The 20,536-nt window shown below is 48.2% G+C and overlaps 2 protein-coding genes across 9 annotated transcripts in view; one reads left to right on the top strand and one right to left on the bottom strand.

Annotated features, from left to right (window-relative positions):
• The window catches only part of Slc22a25 (solute carrier family 22, member 25), a 188,699-nt gene that overhangs the window by 11,013 nt on the left and 157,150 nt on the right, over window positions 1-20,536 (top strand). For 3 of the 6 annotated variants that reach the window (XR_010060788.1, XR_010060898.1, XM_039093137.2), the window contains exon 1: window positions 17,514-17,988. The exons of 1 other annotated variant lie outside the window; for it this stretch is intronic. The gene's annotated coding sequence lies outside the window, so the exon portion shown is untranslated. 2 more of the 6 variants (XR_010060820.1, XR_010060881.1) reach the window with 2 other exon arrangements.
• On the bottom strand, window positions 7-20,017 carry Slc22a8 (solute carrier family 22 member 8). Of its 3 annotated transcripts, none has more exons than XM_039092475.2 (11): window positions 19,845-20,017; window positions 18,141-18,220; window positions 5,863-5,966; window positions 5,211-5,365; window positions 4,554-4,722; window positions 2,735-2,858; window positions 2,433-2,548; window positions 1,362-1,576; window positions 938-1,046; window positions 599-802; window positions 7-512 (listed from the first exon to the last, which is right to left on the bottom strand). In XM_039092475.2, the coding sequence occupies exons 3-11, from the start codon at window positions 5,928-5,930 to the stop codon at window positions 431-433; spliced, it is 1,242 nt and encodes a 413-aa protein (XP_038948403.1). In that variant the 5' UTR covers window positions 5,931-5,966; window positions 18,141-18,220; window positions 19,845-20,017; the 3' UTR covers window positions 7-430.

The raw sequence follows: 20,536 nt of genomic DNA, 5'->3' as shown, positions 1-20,536 counted from the left end.
GTGGCCTGAGTTCTTCATTGTGGTTTATTGAAATTTCCCACCAAGGAGAGAGTTTGGGCAAGGTAAGAAGAAACCATTAGAACTGCTAGGGGATCTCAAGGAAAATGGAGGTGGGACAATGGAGGAAATGGCCAATATGGCAAGGGTTGACAGAAGAATGGCAGGGCTGGGCTGCAGGGAGGATGAGTGCAGGAGTATGGGAAGCCTATGGCTAGAGCTGTGAGCAGGCCGGGTCTGGGTTGTGGGCTTTGGTGGAGGTGGTGAGGGTAGAACACCTTTACTGAACTCTCAGAAGTTTTTGTTCCAAGAGCATGGGCCCACCTAGGGCTTTCCCCAACCCCCAAGGTGCCCAAGGAACTCCAGAAGGGTACTGCTTGGGATCAGTCTCTTGTGGCCAGGAAAGAGGATTCTGTTGTTCTCAGCTAGGGTCCTATCCACCAGTCTTCAGCGGGATTATTTGGGATGCCTTTTCTGCTTCCGACTCCTGCTTTGTTTTCTTGACTTGCTTGTGCCTAGGGACATAGAGTTTAGGAAAAGCCCGGAGCTCTAGCTTGTTTGCTCAAAGGGAAGACACGGGTTCCAGAGGCAGAGAGCTCACCAGTTTTGTATGTCCTCGATAGTCTCCGGTAAGGGCCGATTGAGGGTCTCAAGCAGAAAGAAGGCAGCACTGCCTCCCAGTAGGGCCGTGGTCCCAAAGATGACATTAGGGATGAAGGGCTGCAGTTCACCCGTGATTTTCACCAGTGGGGCTATCATACTTCCTACTCGAGCCCACACGTTACTGATACCCATACCTGTTTGCCTGGGAGGGTGCAGAAAAAGATTGGCAGCTTGTGTAGAAGACTTTTAAAGGACAATCCTGGGACCCCTGCATAGAGGGCAGGAGGAGGATGCTACAGTCCCGTCTGTTAGCTTCTGACCCAGGTGCATCACTTACCTGAGGACTGTAGGGTAGAGCTCACTCGTGTAGAGGAAGAGGCAGCTGAAGGAGCCAGATAGGCATCCCTTTCCAAACACAGCCAGTGCTGTTCTCAAGAGCTGCATTTCTGCATGGGAAGGGGTTAGGGGATTGGTCTTGGTGTTCACAAGCACCTGAATGTTCTCACTCCTTAGCAAACTTTGGTTCTGTACGTTGGGTTTCCTGAAGCTCGTGTGAAAAGTGGAAGGTAAAAAACCCTAATATTTTTAGGTAAAGACTCCTAATGTTTTGTTATGTAGGCCAATTGAATTGTTTCTTAGGAGAATAACTGGAGCCCTACAAAAAATAGGAATCTGTTCTAGGCCAACACAGTAAATTGGAGGAGGGCTCACTTTCCAGCTGGTGGCAGCTTCTTCCAGAGGGTCCTAGGGTAACCTCTCACCTGAAGGCACAAAGATGAGGGCCAAAATGGCCCCTCCTGCTAGGAGCAGGAGGAAGCTCTGAGTGATGCGCCGGCCCAGATAACTTAAGGAGAGGATTGTGATGAACTTGGCTGGGATGTCAACCCCACCAAAGATAATCTGGAGTATGTAGATGTTGACTCCAAATTCTTCTACCCCCATAGCCAAACTGTAGTAGGCAAAACCAGTAGAAAACCTGAGAGACAGAGAGGCATTGGTCAGTACCTCCAGCCAAGCTGAGGTCTCTTCCCACAGCCATCTATGGATTACCAGGATGAAAATAGTTTTGATTATTGTGGCATCTATGACTGATTCATATATACTGCTTGAGTACAATTGTGAGATTGTGTCTGAGCTCAGTGAAAAGTGCTGGAATCGATTGGTCATGTCTGGCATGGTAAAGGTCTAGGGTGTTCATGGCAAAGTCGCCCAAGATTGGGCCCATAGGATAACAGGACTGGAGATATTTTCAGAAAGCTAGAGGAGGCAGGAAATGACCTATTTTTGTTCAGTAGAAATAGATTATCTGGAGAGGCAAAGGTGAAAGTCAAGCTATAAACAGTGAGTAGGCGACTCCTTTCTCTCAAAGCGCAGGACAAATTTAACTGGGAAAGACTAGGATGGAGAATGGTTTCACAACCAGGTCACAAAAAGACTTTGGGGAAGATGTAGAATCAGCCAGAAGAGGAAGCGTGGGAGACACACAATTGCTTCTTGCAAGTCAGCAGCCTGCGGGGTCATCTCTACTCTGGGGGCTTCCCGAAGGTGAGCTAGGCTAGAGGGTTTTAGTGACAGAGAGGCTGACTGGGGGGAAAGTGCTATCGCCAGATGGCACTGGAAGATCCAGAGCACATGTCCTGTATGGTGTAGTGCTACCTCAGAGAGGCAGGCCCTCTCAGCTGAATGTGGGACGTCTGGGATGGAAGCTGGCCTTAGCTCCCAGGAGGCATTCTCTTGATTTCTTTTGCAGGTACCCTAAGCTCTGCCCTGATGGATACCTCCTTGTTCATCAGCCCTGTGCAGGGCATGAGTAGGAAGAGGTGGCAGGTTACCAGGCCAGAGAGAGACAGAAGGTCACACGACGAAGGATGGACACCCGGAACAAGTCAGATAAGCCATATTTGACCTTGGCTGAGGTGATGTCCTTCTGCAAGTTGAACTTCAGCTCCTTTGGACATAGGAGAAGGATGGATGCTATTAGTGGGCCTCGCTTGTGGAAGGGAAGGAGGTTCGGGTCTAGTTATTCTAGAAGATTCATTAGGGGAACAGATGGGATATAGCTCTAAGCCAAGGAAAGAGAGGCAAGAGAGGCAGATATGTAGTCCTGCCCCAGCTACAACCCCTTCTCACCTACCTCTATGGTGAGCTTTTTCCCTTCCTCCTTCTTGCCGTTGAAGGTAGCCACCCGTTGGAGTGTCTTCAGGGCCTTTGAGTATTTTCCAGATAGAACCAGCCAGCGTATGGACTCTGGTACCCACCTGGGGGCCAGAGTCAAAACATAGTGGTTCCCATTCCAGAGTCCCTTTTGAGACATCTGCATCTGGAGCCATGGGGTAGGAGGCCCTGAGAGCCTGAGGTGACTAAAGCACTTTCTGTGGAGCTCCACATTGGCCCATCTTTGTCTCTAGGTTACTTCTTGTTAGGACAAATTCCAGCACTCTTCCCCTTATTTCTAAAAAGCCTTTCTCTCCCTTCAACCTAGGTTTCTTGGTGTTGAGTGTCTTCCTTAGCAAAAAGCCTCAGGGGCTAGGTTAAGGCCAGTGCAGCTTAGGGAGGAGTGGCAAACCTGAGGCTGGGCAGCTAGGCCATTCTTCACCTCTACTTCCCTAGCTTTCTTTGGTCTGGATTCTTTCAGGGCCTTGGGAGGATGGACATTGGTCACCTGGCCTCAGACCCCTGCCCTCAGCTTTCTGAGTCTGTTTCTCATGGATTTACAGCTTCCCTTTCTGCCTTGACAGTCTTGTGAGCTTGCTCTCACTCATGTTTCATGGCTGAGTCCAGGATTCTAGCCTTATCTCCTTGAGAATGACGCTCAGACACAAGGGCTCCCAGATAACAAGCCTTCCTGTAGGCCAACCCTATAAAACTTAGGGTAATCGGCAAAATCATCTTCGTCTTATGGAGAAATCTTGATGCTCAGCGTGCGTGCGACCTGCCCCAAGTCACAGGACAAAGAGCATTGAGCTCTCACCTGTATTCTGCTGACGGTCTATTCTGTCTCCTGACTCTGTCTGCTCCCACCCCAGCTTGTGTACCTGTTTCTGCCCCCACTCCAGTCCCATCTCCCATCACTTTCAGACTGCCATTTGTCTCTGACAATTCTATGTTCATGTCCTAGTTCAAGTTCCATCTCAGGTCTGTATTTTTCCATGTCACCTTCGCTGAGCCTCAGTTTTCTCATCTTTGAATAGGGACATTAATGCTCCCATCAAATAGAGGCGCCAGAAGATCAGAGAGAAGGTTAATTACTGTCCGGATTGGGGTCTTATGCATAGTTTATAAATAGTTACTCTAAAACTTCACAGCTTTTCCTTGGAATGTTGGTGGCTTCTGGAGCTTCAGTAGTGAGTTACGCTGGCTAATTTCCTGGGTTTCTGTATGGCTTTGGGTTGAACTGGTTGATAATGAGTTCTCTGCCTCCTCTGGTTCTCCCACCAAACCACCTTGATTTTCACAGGTTTCCAAGTTGAGACTCTACTTTGGGTATTCTTTTGTACTTTAAATCTGAAAATCTCCCAGACCTGAGGAAACTTAAAAGTATCTCTTACATTCATCCCTCAGAATCCTCTGGCCTGCACAGCCTCCCACTTCTGTTCTTAGCTTCACCATCGGGTCCGTATGTTTGGACCATTTCTTTTCTTCTTCACAAGTAGAACTTAGGCCATCCCCACGGACACCTATGCTTTTCCATGTGAAGCTGAGGCTTCTGTGCTCATGCTGGGCCAGCCCCTCCCATCCATCCCAACCCATGCCCTTCTTTAGCTGCAGGCAGCCCCCAGTGTTCCCCACGCCTGCTCTCTCGTGCTTCAGCCCACGTAACCCTGCAACCCCAGAGGGCCTTTCCTGACTCTGGCACAAGGGAGCTGGGAACAGATGGGTTGGATAGCCAGGTTAGACATGGAATTTGTCCCCAGTGGAATTGGGGACAGAGGACACATCAGAGGGCCACATACCAGGACAACAAGGAGAAGATGAAGAAGGGAGCAGACGAGGTTAACTGTAGCCAGCGCCACTGAGGAATGGCATAGGCCAGGCCGGACAGAATGAACTGACCAATGGTGTAGCAGTACCCAATAGATGTTGATGAGATGGCCCGCATCGAGGTGGGTACCCATTCCACATCTGTGGGAGGAGCCCAAGGACCAGATTAGGGTCTTGCCAGGCGCCAGGCACCTCTCTGTGAAGTCGTATCAGCTTCTTCCTCCCAGTAGCTACCTGACCTCATCTGCTCCCAAGGGTTCAGTTATCACCATTGTGTAGATATTGCCCCTGAAACCCAAGGACATAGGACTCAAACCCGGGCCTTTCTCCTCCCCAGTTCATTTTTAATGTCTTTCTATTGGCAAGTGACTTCCCTTGCTTCGTGCCTCAGCTTCATCATGTCACTTACTTCTGTGTACGTCCTGCAGTGGATCAGATGCCTACATAAGGTACCCAGACCCAAGGCAAGTCCTACAGCTTCATAGCTGCTGACATTATGTTTGTGATGTTAAATTCAGAAGGATCCTGAGAAACCAGAGGTAGGGTCTCCGGGTTGACTCAAACCTACTCTCTCAGCTTTTGCCTGGTGCTCCCCAAACCCTTCCTCCTCAGACTTCCACGTGGCTCACTCAAGATAACGGTGCTCAGAGAAATGCCCGAGATGCTGCAGCCACACAGGAATCGGAAGATCATATAGACAGGGAGGCTGGGACTGAAGGCAGCACCAGAGCCGCTGGCTGCCAGCATGAGATAACTCCAGGTCAGGATAGGCTTGCGGCCAAACCTGCAGCTCAGAAGAGAGGAAGGGCCAGGTTAGTCCTGTGCATCTGCCAAATTGAGTGACTTTGCAGGCTTTGGGGCAAAGGGCTGAAGGCAACCCCCAATCCTTCCTCAAGGGCCAGGTGGAGCAAATAACTCCTTCACCAGAGCCTTGCTGGTAATTGCTATTATCCAACACGTCTGCAGAAGGAGCATTGGGTTAATGAGTTATTTCTTCCATTTCAGCTTAGCTGACTGAGCAGAGGTCAAAAGACCACATATCTTTAACCCACCCATCTGCCCTAGGTTTACGCTATGTAGCCACAAGACTGTGTTTAAAAACCTGGGTAGAGAGGCCGGATGATTCAAGTGAGGACTTTGGGTCAAAGAGAAGGCTATGGCCTGGCAAGGGAATGGTGTCTGCACACCCTTCCCATCTCCCCAAGCTTTTGCTTCTTTGGGGAAACATGGGTAGAGCAGAGTTAAGAGGGGGTGTACGTGGAATGTGCTTCCAACCCTTACCTGTCTGACAGTTCTCCAATCACAGGTCCTCCAACCAGTATGCCTGCCATGAAGATCGACTGGGCCATCTCCTTCAGTTTGTTGGAGCTGCACACCAAGTCCCACTGCACAAAAGCAAGTCAGGGCCAGCTCAGTTCAGTTGAGTCCAGTTCCCCCAGCCATGCTCACACACACACACACACACACACACACACACACACACACACACACACACACACACCCTTGGCTCCCCTGAGCATGGTCTTTGACCGTTAAGCACCAGTTCTTTCTGCCTGTGGGGATTCCTTGGGTCCTTGACCCATGGTTGTGTGATGACAACATCAAGTGTATGTGATCAAGTGTTGTGTGGTTTACAAAGGCTGCTTAACTGCTCTATTGACCTGCCCTTAGACTCTTCCACGGAAGGTCCATCTGATCTGCCCTTAGACTCTTCCACAGAAGGTCCATCTGATCTGCCCTTAGGCTCTTCCATGGAAGGTCCATCTGTGTTCTGCAGCACGGTTTGCATCTTCCTTCCCCCCATATATCCAAGGCCAGTCCTTCCACCTATATCCTTGACATCAATTCTCCTCCTCTTAAGGTCTAATCTTCCGGTCTCTCCCTCCTTTCTCTCCCCTTTCTCTCTCTCTCCTCCTTGCTTTTCCATCAGTTTTCTGCATTAATTTTCCTGTCTCCACTCCCTCAAATTCTCTTGCCGCCCATCCTCCACACAGTTCTCAGTTCTGCCCTGACCAATGAACTGAAGCTGTTACAGCTTCGTTGTCACACACGGCCACAGACCTTCTGCATCCTGAGCTGACCTGACCCTTGGCAGCTTCCCTCCATCTCGCTCCTTTTTCTTCTTGCTTTTTGCATCCCCATCCCTGGCTCCTTTTTCCTTGGCTAGACTGTATGGCCTCTCCAGGACTCCCTCTAGATCCTTCTCTCCATCGACTTTCCCCAGACAATGTCACCTATTTCTAAGGCTTAGATGACACTTTATACTAAAGAGCCCAAATCGATTTCTGCAGCACATCTCTTTTGGCCTTTACACTATCAGTCTGCAGCCTTCTTGAAAACACTCCCTGGATCACATCCCATGAACATCTCAGACTTAACAGGACTTGTCCTTTTACTCTTCGTAAGCTTCCATACGCACTCAATAGTAGGCCTGTCTTTTTTTTTTTTTTTCTTTTTTTCAGAGCTGGGGACCGAACCCAGGGCCTTGTGCTTGCTAGGCAAGCGCTCTGCCACTGAGCTAAATCCCCAACCCCGCCCTGTCTTTTAAAAATATTTGTTTTTGCAATTTGCATGACTTTCAATCCACGAAGTCACAATTATGTTACTTGTGTGGAGAACACTGCCATGTTTTTTATGTATGTGCAGTGATTAAATGGTGCTAAGGAAACCTAACTATTCCTTTTCCTAATTCATATTTTTTGTGCTGATAACATTTAAAGTTTCCTCTTTTAGTTTTTATATTCAATCCATTGTAACACCATTGTGCAACAGAACTCAAAGCTTATTCTGCTCATTCAGTTACAATGTGTAGGGCTGGAGAGATGGCTCAGCAGTTAAGAGCACTGGCTACTCTTCCAGAGGTCCTGAGTTCAATTCCCAGCAACCACATGGTGGCTCACAACCATCTGTAATGGGATCCGATGCCCTCTTCTGGTGTGTCTGTAGGTAATGATAGTGAACTCACATGCATAAAATAAGTAAACCTTAAAAAAAAAGAAGAAAAGAAAAAGAAAATGCCCCAATGTGTATCCACTGATGAGTAACTTCTCTGTGCCTACTCCACACCAATGTCCTCAGTCCCCAGCCTGTGACAAATATGATTCTATACTCTATTTGGAGAATTTTCCTTTTTAGATTCCACATAGAAGAGCATGCCTGGTGTAGCTCTTTTAACTCCTCCCCCTCTCCTCCCATCCTGTACAGGACATGGTATCCTTGTGTTCACAGATATGCACTAGAGAATCCAGGAATGTTAAACACGCAGGGCTATCTCTTCAAAGGAAGACATATAGAACCTGTTTTCCACCCAGGAGGCTGAGAATGTATGTAGTTGATAGCCTAGTGACCTGTGCTGTCTGCAGGGCCAGGCCATGCCTGATTCCCCCAGACACTCTGTCTTGTTTCACTCCTTTTCCTCAGACTAGTGGCTATCAACATGTGGGTCGTGACCTCTTTGGGGGCCAAAGGACATTCTTTTACAGAGGTCACAAAGCAGATATCCTTCATATCAAATATTTGCATTACAATTCAGAACGGTAGCAAAATTACAGTGATAAAATCGCAACGAAATAATTTTATGGTTGGGGGACACCACAACAGGAGGAACTGTATTAAAGGAAGGCTGGGAACCTCAGTACTAAACCCTTGTCTTCAACATTGTTTCTCAATCTATAGAACCCATTTTAAATTAAAAAGATTATTTATTTTATGTATGTTGAGTATACTGTCGCTCTCTTCGGACACACCAGAAGAATGCATTGTATCCCAATTCAGATGGTTGTGAGCCACCATGTGGTTGCTGGGAATTGAACTCAGGACCTGTGGAAGAGCAGTCGGTGCTTTTAACCTCTGAGCCATCTCTCCAGCCCCTGTAAGAACCCATTTTTATGGAAGAGATCCCATGTATTTTGCAAAGAGTTTAGATGTACTCATTGTTTAATCTTTATTGTGCCTGCATAAGGTTGAGTTAATTGTCACCAGAAAAAGTTTCCAAAATTGTATGTACTTAAATATGCTTAGGATAAACTGTCTGGGGTCTGATCTAGAAATTTGAACCAACACCCACTACTGATTTGTGTTGAAGTGCATTTCTTTCTTGCCTCACACAGATCAAAACTCTGCTGGCCCTGTGTTTGTATATATTTCAGACAGGGTCTCTTTACATAGCCCTAGCTGTCCTGGAACTCAAAGACAAATTCGGCCTAGAACACACAAAGACCCACCTGCATTTGCCCACTGAATGCTGGGATTAAAGGTGGTGCCACCACACCCAGTGTGTTTGTTTTTGAATCTGGATTTGTCTGTTTTTTTAAGATTTATTTATCTTATATGTATGAGTGTTTTGTCTGCATATGTGTGTATGCACCACATGTGTGACCTCCAGAGGTCAGAAGTGGATGTCAGATCCTCTGGAACCCGAGCTAAGGATGGATGGTTGTGAACTGCCAGGGGGATTCTGGAAATAGAAACCAGGTCCTCCTGCAGGGGCGTGCTCTCAACTGCTGAACCCCTCTATTTCATCAGATTGCCTTAATATAGTCCTCATCATCTCGCCCTTGAATGAATAGTGACCACTGATGTTTACTCAGGCTCACTGTCCTAAAAGTGAGCTTTTCTATACTTTAATTTCTCCAACCCTCACAGCATCTACATTACATTCATTTCACAGGGGAGAAAACAGTCTCAGAAAAGACTACTGTGACAGGCTCATGACCAGTCTCTCCCATTCTTTTTCCAATGACATGAATGGCTTTTAGGTTTTTACTGTGCTAAGAATATTTTTTGGTTCCCTCTGGTCCACTAGGTAAAGACACTCACTCCCCTGCTGAGAGATTTCTAAGGCCTGCTATGCTTTGGCCTGGTCAACCTGTCTGCTCTAATCTCCTGCTAATCCCAGCACACATTCTTCACTCCAGACATCCTGAATTGCTTGCGTAATGAAGTGAAGAATGTTCTCGACAAATGCCTTCCAAGAGTGTTCTGGAAGTAAAATGTGGGGAGAGATCACAGAGCCCCAGGAGAGTTTTATTTTTTTCTACCTTTTTCTTCTGGAAGTGAGGCAGGAGGAGGTTGGATGAGAACTTCAGGTCTTCAGGCTAGCTTCAAGTGAGCCAACAAGTCCAGTAACATTTTTTAACAGGGAAGGGAGTCTACATGGTATGTCATGAAGGCAGAGGAGGAAACAGTATAGCAGGAAGTGACAGAATACAGGAGGGAAGAGAAGCATGGCGGGGTGTCTAGAGAGGCTTCTGGTACTTTATGGCATTCTGTCTTAAGCTTTTCAGGAAAATTTAAAGAAAAGACTTACTGGTTAAATATTAAAAATAAAGCATACTTCAATTACACTGCAAATTGCTTTCAGAGATTTCACGGGTGACAAAGCTCATCAGAAGTGGAAAATGTGGCTGTCACTGCCCTGTAGGGCAACACAAACTGTGGGGGGCAGTGAGACAATGCTAGGCAGGGTAGACTCTTGTAGGAAGAGGACGACAGACAGGACAGGATGGAGGCGGGGCTTGGAGTGATGGACACACAAGCCAAGCAATGCTGAGGCTTGCCAGCAACCGCCTGAAACTAGAAGAGTTAGGGAGGACCCCTTGCAGGGCCTTTGTAGAGCACACACCGATCCTGTGGGCTTTGGGGTTCTAATCTCCAAATCTGTGAGATAATAAAATCTGTTGTTTTAAGCTACCGGGTCTGGAGAATTTTGCTGGAAATGAATAAACTGCATCTTTGCTATGTGTGAAACATCTATAGGCTTGATAGGCAGTGATGAGAGAGGGATTTGGGATAGATGAGGGAGGCAGGCGTGGAGCGATAGGGTGGATTTTTAAAGGCACCCAAGTTTCTGAGAGAGGAAGCGTTTAGAGAGCATCCTGGATGCGTTCTGTAGGACTTCATGAGCAAAGCCCCTGAGAGGGTCCTGGTGTAGCCTGTAGCAGAAGGCTCGAATATTCAAGACACCGGGAATGTTTTCTGTGTTGCCTTTGGCTGGGGCTCCAAAGGCTGGGGCAGCCCTTGGATCTTGTCATGTTTTACTCTGAGTCTATAAAAACGATTCCTTTGCTGTTTTTCATGTGTTAGGACCCCCTTACTCAGGAATGTTGTCTGTTTGATAATCTTTTCCAAGTGTCAGGGGCTTCTCCAGGTGGTCAATTCATGTGTGAGGTGAATGTCTGAGAAGCCTGACTCCCAGGGTTCCTTGTCTCCCTAGATGTTTTTACTGCCACCATCAGGAACCAGTGCTATGGAGCATCTTAGCTGTTCATCTGTCTGTCTTCCTCTCCTACCTGCTGTAGCCTCTTGGAGACAGAAGGCATCTCACTTTGCTTTTTATCCCTGGCAACAGTCAGAATAGTTGGTTATAATATATATTAGCGTTTGTTTAATGAATAATCAATGAATAAATAAACAGGACTTGTCTATTATACATACTTTTACTGATGAGACCCAGAGAGGGAAAGGTAACATGCTAATTGGAGGAAAACAGATATTAGCTTCTTAGTGCTTTTCTTCTGCCCTGGGCATGGCCTAGGTTTGTAATTTCCATCAGCTCCTGGTGGTTCTCCATAACCTACTCACTTGCTCCTCATAGCCTAGTCCTATATTGGATTTCTTTCCTCAGTCTTAGAGCATAACTAAGCCCCAAGGAGCTGGCTCCAGAAGAAAAGGACAGAAACCTCAGCCTTGTCTTTCTGCACGACCTAGTCCAGCAGGAAGATGGGAGGGAGGAAAGAGAAGGGCTACTCTGCCCAGGAGGCAGCTTTGCAAGCCAAGGCAGAACAGCATCACAAAGCTGGTGCTGCTAAGATCTCATTTTCACAGAGAACCTGTGACCCCCATGAAAGATAGCTTGCTCAAGTGTAGCTTGGTTCATTTCAAGGCAGTGACTCCAGCTCAGGTCTGCAAGATCTACTGATGTCCTCAACCAGGACCACAACTCCCAGAAGCCCCACTGTGTACTGTGTTCTAAGCCCTGGGCTGCCAGAAAGAAGGCTTAAACATGGGAGTTGTTGTTCTGTGAGACAGCATAGCCAACCGTGGCATTGTGTTCAGGTCAGAGCCTGCTGGGCTGCCTGGTCAAGGTCCAAAGATACAGGTTTGGGAGTTAGGGCAGCAAGAAGAGTGGCCAAAGAAGTCCCTTGGAGGTAAGGAGACTGGATGATAGTCACCACAAGTCATTCAGGAGGCAGCCTATAATTCAACAAAGAATGGGCTTCTTGCTGCATGTAGAGAAAGCTGATTCAACCAAGACTTCAAACAATGTGCCTATCCATCTGAGTTAGGGAATCAAACAGTTTACCTTTACCTTTGGAGCCAGGTCAGACCTTAGGGAATATTGTTGCGTGGACCTGTGCATTCTTACGTCCTTGATGGAACTATTGGGGGCCATGAGGACCAAAGAGGACAAGCCAAGTAGCCAAGTATCTTTGGATACAAATTGTGTTGGTTAGGAGTTATGCATTTTGGGATAGATTTGTGTGTGTGTGTGTGTGTGTGTGCATGTGTGCTCCAGTGCACACTTATATGGGTGTACATATTTGTGTGTGTGTGTGTTTATGTGTGCATGTGTGCTCCAGTGCACACTTATATGGGTGTACATGTTTGTGTGCAGACACATGTGAAAATCAGAGGTATTTTTTTTTTTTGGTTCTTTTTTTTTCGGAGCTGGGGATCGAACCCAGGGCCTTGCGCTTCCTAGGCAAGCGCTCTACCACTGAGCTAAATCCCCAACTCCCAGAGGTATTTTTTCTGATTGCTCTCCATCAATTTTTTTGAGACAGGGCTTTTTACTGGACATAGAGCTTCCTGGTCAGATAAGTTGGTTGACTACTTAGTCTTAGGGAATCCTCCAGTCTCATCCTGTGCTGGGACTTCAGGCTAGAACTGCTGCACCCAGCTTTTCAATGTCAGTGCTTGGATGGCACTCAGGTCCTCACCCTTATGTGGCAAGCACTTCACTGACTGAAGCCATGTCTCCAGCCCTGGGACGGATATTTAAGTTCTATGTGGTCAGAGTCCTCAGCTGTTTTTTTTTTTTTTTTTTTTTTTTTTTTTTTTTTTTTAAACATTTATTTTTTATTTTTTTTTTTTGGTTCTTTTTTTCGGAGCTGGGGACCGAACCCAGGGCCTTGCGCTTCCTAGGTAAGCGCTCTACCACTGAGCTAAATCCCCAGCCCCCTCAGCTGTTTTTGTAGGTATCTGATGCCTGCTTCTTGGATCTGTGAATGATTTAAGGAAGAAAGGATGCCTCGCCCTAAATCTGGAAGACTCTGTGCACTCAACTCATGGTAATTACTATTATTGATTGTTACTGTTGTTGTTTCTGTCATATGCCCAATGGCACGTGACATATGATGCAATAGACAGTTCTGGTAAGGATAATACCTGACTTGCTCACAGTGAAAAGTGTGGGAAGTGAAGCAGTAGCTCCAGGCCTGCGCACAGTAGGTGTCCACTGAGTGAGCTTTGAAGATGATCAGGAGCTTTTTACATAGAGGCTATCACTGGGGTCAGGCTGGCCAGAAATGTAGCCAGAGTGAAATCCCAAGTCCTTAGTAGGGAGCTAGGTCAGAGGCTGAGAAAAACGTAAGAGAAGAGAGTATCTGCAGCAGGGTGGCAAGCAGCCAGTGGGAATGTGAAACAGGACTGGGGCTGAACACAAGAGACAGATGGATACATGTCCTGAATCTGGGTGAGGAGGATAGGGGTGGTCAGAGGTGGTTGAACAGGGGTCCTGCAAGGGTTCTCCTTGGGGTAGAGATCATGGGCTTCTTGTGGCACTGGGAGGAGGACAGGAAGGTACAAGACCCAGAGAGGAAGGCCAGGGGCTTTAGAAGGGGGCACTCTGCTCACTTGAGGTTGGGCTCAGGCCCAGTGACTATCAGCTGAGCTTCAGTGTATGTGAGTTGCGCTCCAGGGAACCCAGGGCTCAGCATCCAGGCTCTCATGCTTTCCAGACATACAAGAAAGGTCTTTGTTTCCTCTTGATGTCCTAGTTAGAGTTCCTGAACAGTCCTGATCGCCCTTCTCACATGGGAGGCAGAACTCCACCCTACCCCATCCTAAGCACTCAGAACCTGTATTTGCCATGGTTGAATGAGCAGAAGATCAGGGTGCTCTGTGTTTGCTCTTCTAGTTCTGTTTGGTCATTAACGTTCCAGTGGATGGGGAGGGCAGAGATCCTTCTTATAGGCTTGCCATGGCAAGGTCCTCAGGGAATTATAGCTTAATACAGAGCTAAATGAGGTCTGACATGGAGAAGGGTGCAGCCCCCTGAGGATTTGCTGACCCCTTGCATTGTGCAGACTCATATCATCTCAAGGAATGGAATGGTGACTGGAAATTTGGCTGGCACAGAGGTGAATTGAAGCTTGACTTGCTATGAGGGCCCCTAACCTCTGCTCTTGGCACAGCTTCCAGAAGCTCACCTGAGGAGTGACCTGGAAAGGAAGCTGCTTCCCAGTGGTCAGCAGTGTCTCTGTAGATGCAGGTGGAGCTTATCTTGTGGTTAGCATTGCTTAATCACTTACTGAATACCTAGTCCTGTGATGGCAGATAGAGGTGGGAGAGTACTGTCCCTGTCCTGGAGGAGTTACTATAGGGTGAGGTTGGACATCTGTGGATAAGTCAAGATCACCCAGTTCCCTCAGTGGGGTGCAGGGTGGATGGATTACAGGTCGGGTCCTGTGTAGCCTTCAGGAGCATGGCCTCTGGAGTCCTACTTTAGAGACTTGAATTCTCTACTTAAGCCTGTGTGAATGTTGTACCTTGGCTAGTGATCTACCTTTCAGTTTCCTCATCTATGTAAACATGATACAAGGCGGAAGTCAGAGGGCTGTGAGGATCTAAGTGAACTCATGGGTGCACCTATTCCCTTCTGGTACCTAGGAGCTCACACACCGTGCTCCTGATGAGAACGTCTCACGATTCCTTGTAAGTCTGCCCTTTTTTTTCTTCAGTTCTTCCTTCTCCACCTTCTTCCCACCTCCAGGACAGGATTTTCCTGTATATCCCAGGGTGGCCTAGAAGTATTTAGCCTAGGCTGGCCTCAATCTCCTACCGGAGGCACTGTGCCCGCCTTTTTCTTTAGGCTGTTTGTTCTATGTTCTATGTTTCTGGAAGTAATGGGTGGTGCTTCTTATTCCTTTGCACTATCTTCCCAGATGCACAGCAAGTCATGCATACATTGGGAAACTTATGGGCATGTCTCTGATTTCCTATCTGCTCTTTACCTCCCACATCTGTTTAGCCACCAGGGCCCATAAATTCCAATTCCCTGTTCTCTGCTGTCTAAACCCACCATTCCATCTACCTGCACCTACATCTTGGAGTCCTGTGCAGTTCACTACCAGCTTATGCTGCCGCTAGACTAAAACTGTCTCTACAGGCCACTCTGTGTCCCGCAGAGTGAGGCTCTTCATAAGGTCACCTGAGCGAGCCTGTCACACTCTTAAAGACTCCTCTTCCCTTGTTAGAGAGGCCACACTTTTGCCTTAGCGACCACACTAGGCCCTCTTGCTGCTCTCTCCTGTCCCGTGTCCAGTAGCCTCCATGTCTCTATTCTTCAGTCTTTATGTGTCCGTGACTTTGCATTTAGCATTCTGAGCTTCATATCCAGGGCACACTGCCCACTCGGACTCACTCCCTACTTTCCCCCTTCTCTTTTATGTTCAGAGCAAGCATGGCTGACTCCAACAAGCCCTCTAGGACCTCCTACCCCTGTGCTGGTTAGAAACCTCTTTGCTGGGTTTGCAGAAACTTAAGATTACGGAACATTTATTTATTCCTTCCACAAAAGTTTATCCCCCTGCTTTGCGAGGTTTTATTCCAGGTGCTGGGGACACAGGAGTGAGTCCTGTCTCAGGAAGCTTGCAGACCCTTACAGGGTAGTACCTGTGGCCCCTCTGATGGTAAGCATCTGGGAAACTAATGGCTTCTTTGCCTTTGAGGCCTCAACATTCTACACTGTAACACTAATGTGCCTAATGTTTTGGATACTCGTATTCTGAACACTATGATTGGCACAGAGGAGAAAGACAACTGAAGAATAATGGATGTATCAGGGAAGAGAGGTAGACTAGAGGACATGAATGTAACAAATGCTGTACTCAGGAGCCCAGCTCTGATGCCCAGCTCTCATGCCCAGCCCCAGCCCCACTTACTCATGGTGTGACCTAACCTCTCTGGGTTTCAGTCTTTCCATCTGAAAGATGGGGTTTGAATACTCATTACTTTATAGCTATCAAAAAGTTCAAAACTGGTAGTATTTGCAAGGCATTTAGAACAGGGTCTGCTGTATAATAAATGCTTTATAGAGAATAAATATTTGTTAACTGCACAGATAATTATGTAGATGGTGTAGATGGTCTGGGATACAAATCCTACCTCTACCCACAGAAGAAACTCAGGGCTGGCCTCTATTTCCTCATCTGTGAAATGGAGATAAAGGGACCAAACTCCCTGGGGTTCCAGGAAGCTGAGGCCCATAGGGTGATAACCCGGGACTGTATTTGCAAGGCAAAGGTCTTCTAATAAAGCAATGTTTGGATCCTGCACTTGTGGGGATCACAGGGTGTCCATTTATGAAGCCTCTCTGGGATCTTTTGGTTAAAGCTCCCCTTGAACTTTGTACTGAGGGATATTTTGCTTTAAAATCCAGCTGTGAAACTGTATTACACTGAACAGTCACCTCTCTTCCCTGGCTCTGGGAGCCTAACCGTCAACAGCAAAAAAGACAGCGTTATACATTCACACACCAGAGAGCCCTGCGGAGAGACTCAGATATGCCTGACAGTCAGTTGACGTTCAGCAAACACCAGTTCTGGGTTCCCAATCTTCCTCCCATCACAGTCTCCTAACTGGCCTGTCAGTTCATTGGAGGATTTGATTTAACTCTACTTCCTGGAAATGATAGGTGAGAGTCTCAGCCACTGCATGAGGGTGACTGAGAAGTGAGACCCTAAAGACACTTATGTGGGTGACTGACACCCTCTGGATCTACCCAGGAACCTTTCAACCCTTGCAATGTGAAATCCCTCTACTACCCAGCCGCCCCAACCCCCAGTCCTGCAAAGCTTTGCACAGGATGGAATGTTCCTCTTCTAGTCTGGTTAACCCCTTGCCTGCTGTTCCACTCTTAGCTCCAGGGATGCTTCTTTAGAGAGCTTTCATCCCAAGCTCCTCCTTTCTTGTCCCTATAACTGGTCCAAGGATGGAAAGTCACAGTCCAAGGTCACTGCATAGCATCAGGTAACAAGTCATTCAATAACACCCTTGTAGGAGGAGGGGCTGTACAGTTTTGAATCCCCGGAGCTCAATACCATGCTGTAGATTGTTGAAAGAATGCTTGGCCTCTGAGCATGAAGCCATCAAACCGCTCAGTTCTTGTGTGTTAGCGCTGGGACCCTACCTCTTTGCCCAGTTCCCTGTCCTTTAATCCAAGGAAACCTAGGCCCCTGTGCCTTTTCTATCCACAAGTGGCGCACAGTGTATGGTAGTACCTAAGGTGAGGGGAGGGAGAGAGGGTGCCAGACCTACCTCTATCACAATGGTGTCTCTGGTGCTGTTGTAGATCCAGCCATCCAAGCACGGCTCGGTGGCCCTCTGGGTGTCATTGGGAAGACTGGCATTTGGCAGATGTACGAAGCGGAGACACTTCTCAGGCTTCCCATTTGGGTCCAAGGGGAGTACCCAGGGCCCTATAGAGGCGTTGGGGGGCGGGCGACAGTGGTGGACAGGGGTGGTGGCTGTGAAGATCTGTAGCAAGTTGTGGTTGGCTATTCCGAGGACTGGGAGGGCCAGCAAGGTCACATGCAGGTACTGGAAGGGGCCCATGCTTCCGACACGGTCCAGAATCTCGGAGAAGGTCATGGCACCAGGCAAGATGAACCAAAACTGTAGGCAAGGCATCAGGCCAAGAAGAGGTGTGTGTATATGTGGGTGTATGTTATATGTAGGCTTGTGGAGCATCATAGAACCACATGCATGAAGATGTACCTAGTTGCATATGTGAGAACACATGTGTGGAGACGTGTTTCGTGCATGTGTGAAGATGGGAGGGTTCTGGTGTGTGGATGAATAAAGCTGTACCCAGCTGCATGGAGGGATATGGGATACCAGTGTGGGTGCAGTGGTATGTGTACATTTAAATTGCACCGCGAGGGGATGGGGCAAAAAAAAAAATTGCACCGCAAAAGCCACGTGAATGCAGGCATGTGTCCCCTGTGCTTGTAGGTCATAGGTATGTGGGCACAGGGCCACATAGTAGGAATCAAAGGTCCGGATTGGGATGTTGGTTGCACAGGCTGGATATGGGGGAGGGTGAGGATAATACACATCCCTGATTGCTTCGTGTGGGCTAAGAAGGATCTCCTCAAGCTCAAAGCCTCCTTGCTGTTCCCTGGGGTAAGTCCCCTGTGCTGGAGTATCAGTAGAGTCCAAGCAGGTCCCTGAAGGCATTAGGGATTTGACCAATTACAGTGTTACAGTGAGGAAGCAGGGCCCGGCTTTGGGGTGTTCTTGGGTGCTAGACTTGGGGGCCTTCAATCCCGTCTCACCTGGTGGTTGGAGCTGGATCCAGTTGGACTGGAGGTGGATGCGGCGGTGGCCCGTGCTCTGTCCTAGGGTCCGGCGGCTGCTGTGGTAGGACAGCTCAGCTCTAACAAGCTGTTTGTGTCTCCCCTGGGGTGCCTTATATAAGGCATAAGCTGTTTCCTGGGCTAATGTTTGACTTTCTTTGGAAGATTAACATCCGGCAGGGAGAATGCTGTGCACCCACCAAGCCCAGCTCTCCCGAAAGGGCTGCCTCAGCCAAGGCTGTTGAGAGGGTGGAGAGGGGGCTGGGGAGTGGAGTGTGGCTGAGCCTAGAGAGCTGCTGGCTGGACAAAGGGCTTAGTAGCCCAGGGCATGTTTCCTAAGAGAGAATCTGGGAAGGGATTCGAGTCTGAGGGTCCAGAGAGCCTCCGAGCTGATTCAGAGGACCTGGAGCTGAGAGCAACCGATGAGAGCGGTGCTTCTGGGCATGGGAGGCACCGTTCCTGCCATGCACCCACCATCTTTTCCTGCCCAGCTCCCGAGTAGGTTCGTGGAGAATGTTAGGGCACACTCAGACAGAAAGTCCCAAGCACTGATCCTTATGGTTGTAGAGGAAAACCCAGGGCCATCTCTGCCTGAGTCTCCATTCTTCCATCTACCTGTGGACTTACTGCCCCCCAGCTGCTCTTTGGCTTCTCTCTACAGTCCCGATGGCTTTGTTTATTTCTATGAGTATAGTTTAATTACCCAACAATGTGCACTTCTTGTGTAAAACAGAAACCTTAACAAGCCAACACAAACTGAATCAATACATTCAGTCTCACCCAGAGCCTACCTAGGCAGAGAGTTTTGTGTATGTGGTTGTCTGTTCTCCTACGCACATGTCTAAGACAGGGTCTAGCAGCCAACTCGAAACTTGGTGGACACTTTCGGCAGGTCCTACTGTTAGCATTGTCAGTTAGGGAGCTGTGCACTAACTAGCTTAGGGTCCTCAGCAGGAAGTAGGTCAGGGGTGTGGCTTCAAGTCCATTTCTGCCCTTAATCATCTAAACACACTCTCTCTCTCTCTCTCTCTCTCTCTCCCTCCTTCCCTCCCTCCCTCCCTCTCTTCCTCTTCTTCTCTCTCCTCTCTCCACCTTCCTCCCCTCTTTGGGTGTTTGAGTCCGGATCTCACTACATAGTTCAGACTGACCTTTAAGACTCACAGCAATCCTCCTGCCTTAGCCTCCTCTCAAGTACTAGGATTACCAGCATTCACTCATGCTTCTGGTTTGAATCAGAGTTTTCTATGAAGTCTGCTTCTTTCTTTTTTTCTTTTTTTCGGAGATGGGGACCGAACCCAGGGCCTTGCGGTTGCTAGGCAAGCGCTCTACCACTGAGCCAAATCCCCAACCCCTGCTTCTTTCTTAACAAAGTTGCTTAACCTGTACTGCCTTTTAAGCCATGACTGGCTTGCTTTTAGCCGACTGTCACTATTTCCAGGGACCCCTGGGAGATGCCCTATTCCACCTGCTCTGGGAGGTGGGGTCAGAGAAGAGACCACTTGGGGTTCTCTGCTTTGTCTGGTTGAGGTCTCCCATTGTCTTCCTGGGCCCCTTTCTTAAAGATGGCATCTAGCCTCCAAGTTAGGGCTGGGATCCTCCTATTGCAGTGTCTACCAGCTCTTCCCTCTACCTCAAGGCGAGGTCAGCTGATGTACCCTGTCCCAGCCCCTCCTCTTGGCTTACCACCTGGACTCAGCAATTATTGATGTTCTCCGAGTGGCCTGAGGCAGGGTGAGATCTGGAGTCATCAAAGGAAGATTAAATTATACTCCAAGGCCGCCAAAGGGTTGTTTTAGGAAGGTTTTGACTGGGAGGCTCGCAGCAAGCTGGGCTGCTGCAGCTAACCCCCCGTCTGGGTGTTCACCCTCACAGAGATGTTCTTTTCTAGTTCCTAGTTGGCCTGGGCTGTCCGTCTGTTCCTGTCCCAGTGGGATGTTGTTTGAAGGCGCCTGGTGATTTCCCTGAGGCTGTGGGGTTGAGCCAGAGTACACAGAGCCCAACAGCTCAGCGAGGGGCCGCTGTATCCGGGCAGCGCCCCCGGCCCCCAGCGGATGTGCATGGGTTCCTGATCCCTGAATCAAAGCTACTGAGGGTTGCTGCATGATGGACTTGTATGACCTTCCGTGAAAAACACCTTTTCCTGGGCCTCTTCTCTTCATTAGTTAAAGTGGCCTTGAAAAAAAAAAAGCAAAGCATCCGAAACCTCTTAGTTAATAGTATATTGAGTACATACGTATATAATAGAGTTGGTGCTCCAGCTAAAGTGGGAGAGAGAAATGGTAGCCAAAATGAGCATCCCCATCACCTTCTTACTCACTCTTGTCCTTGCTGTCTTCTGTCCCAGGATGATCCTAAATTCAATGTATTCAAACTGA

The sequence above is a fragment of the Rattus norvegicus genome, chromosome 1 (assembly GCF_036323735.1).
Source record: "Rattus norvegicus strain BN/NHsdMcwi chromosome 1, GRCr8, whole genome shotgun sequence".
Lineage (NCBI taxonomy): Eukaryota > Metazoa > Chordata > Mammalia > Rodentia > Muridae > Rattus > Rattus norvegicus.
This window is presented reverse-complemented; position numbering and strand designations above follow the sequence as displayed.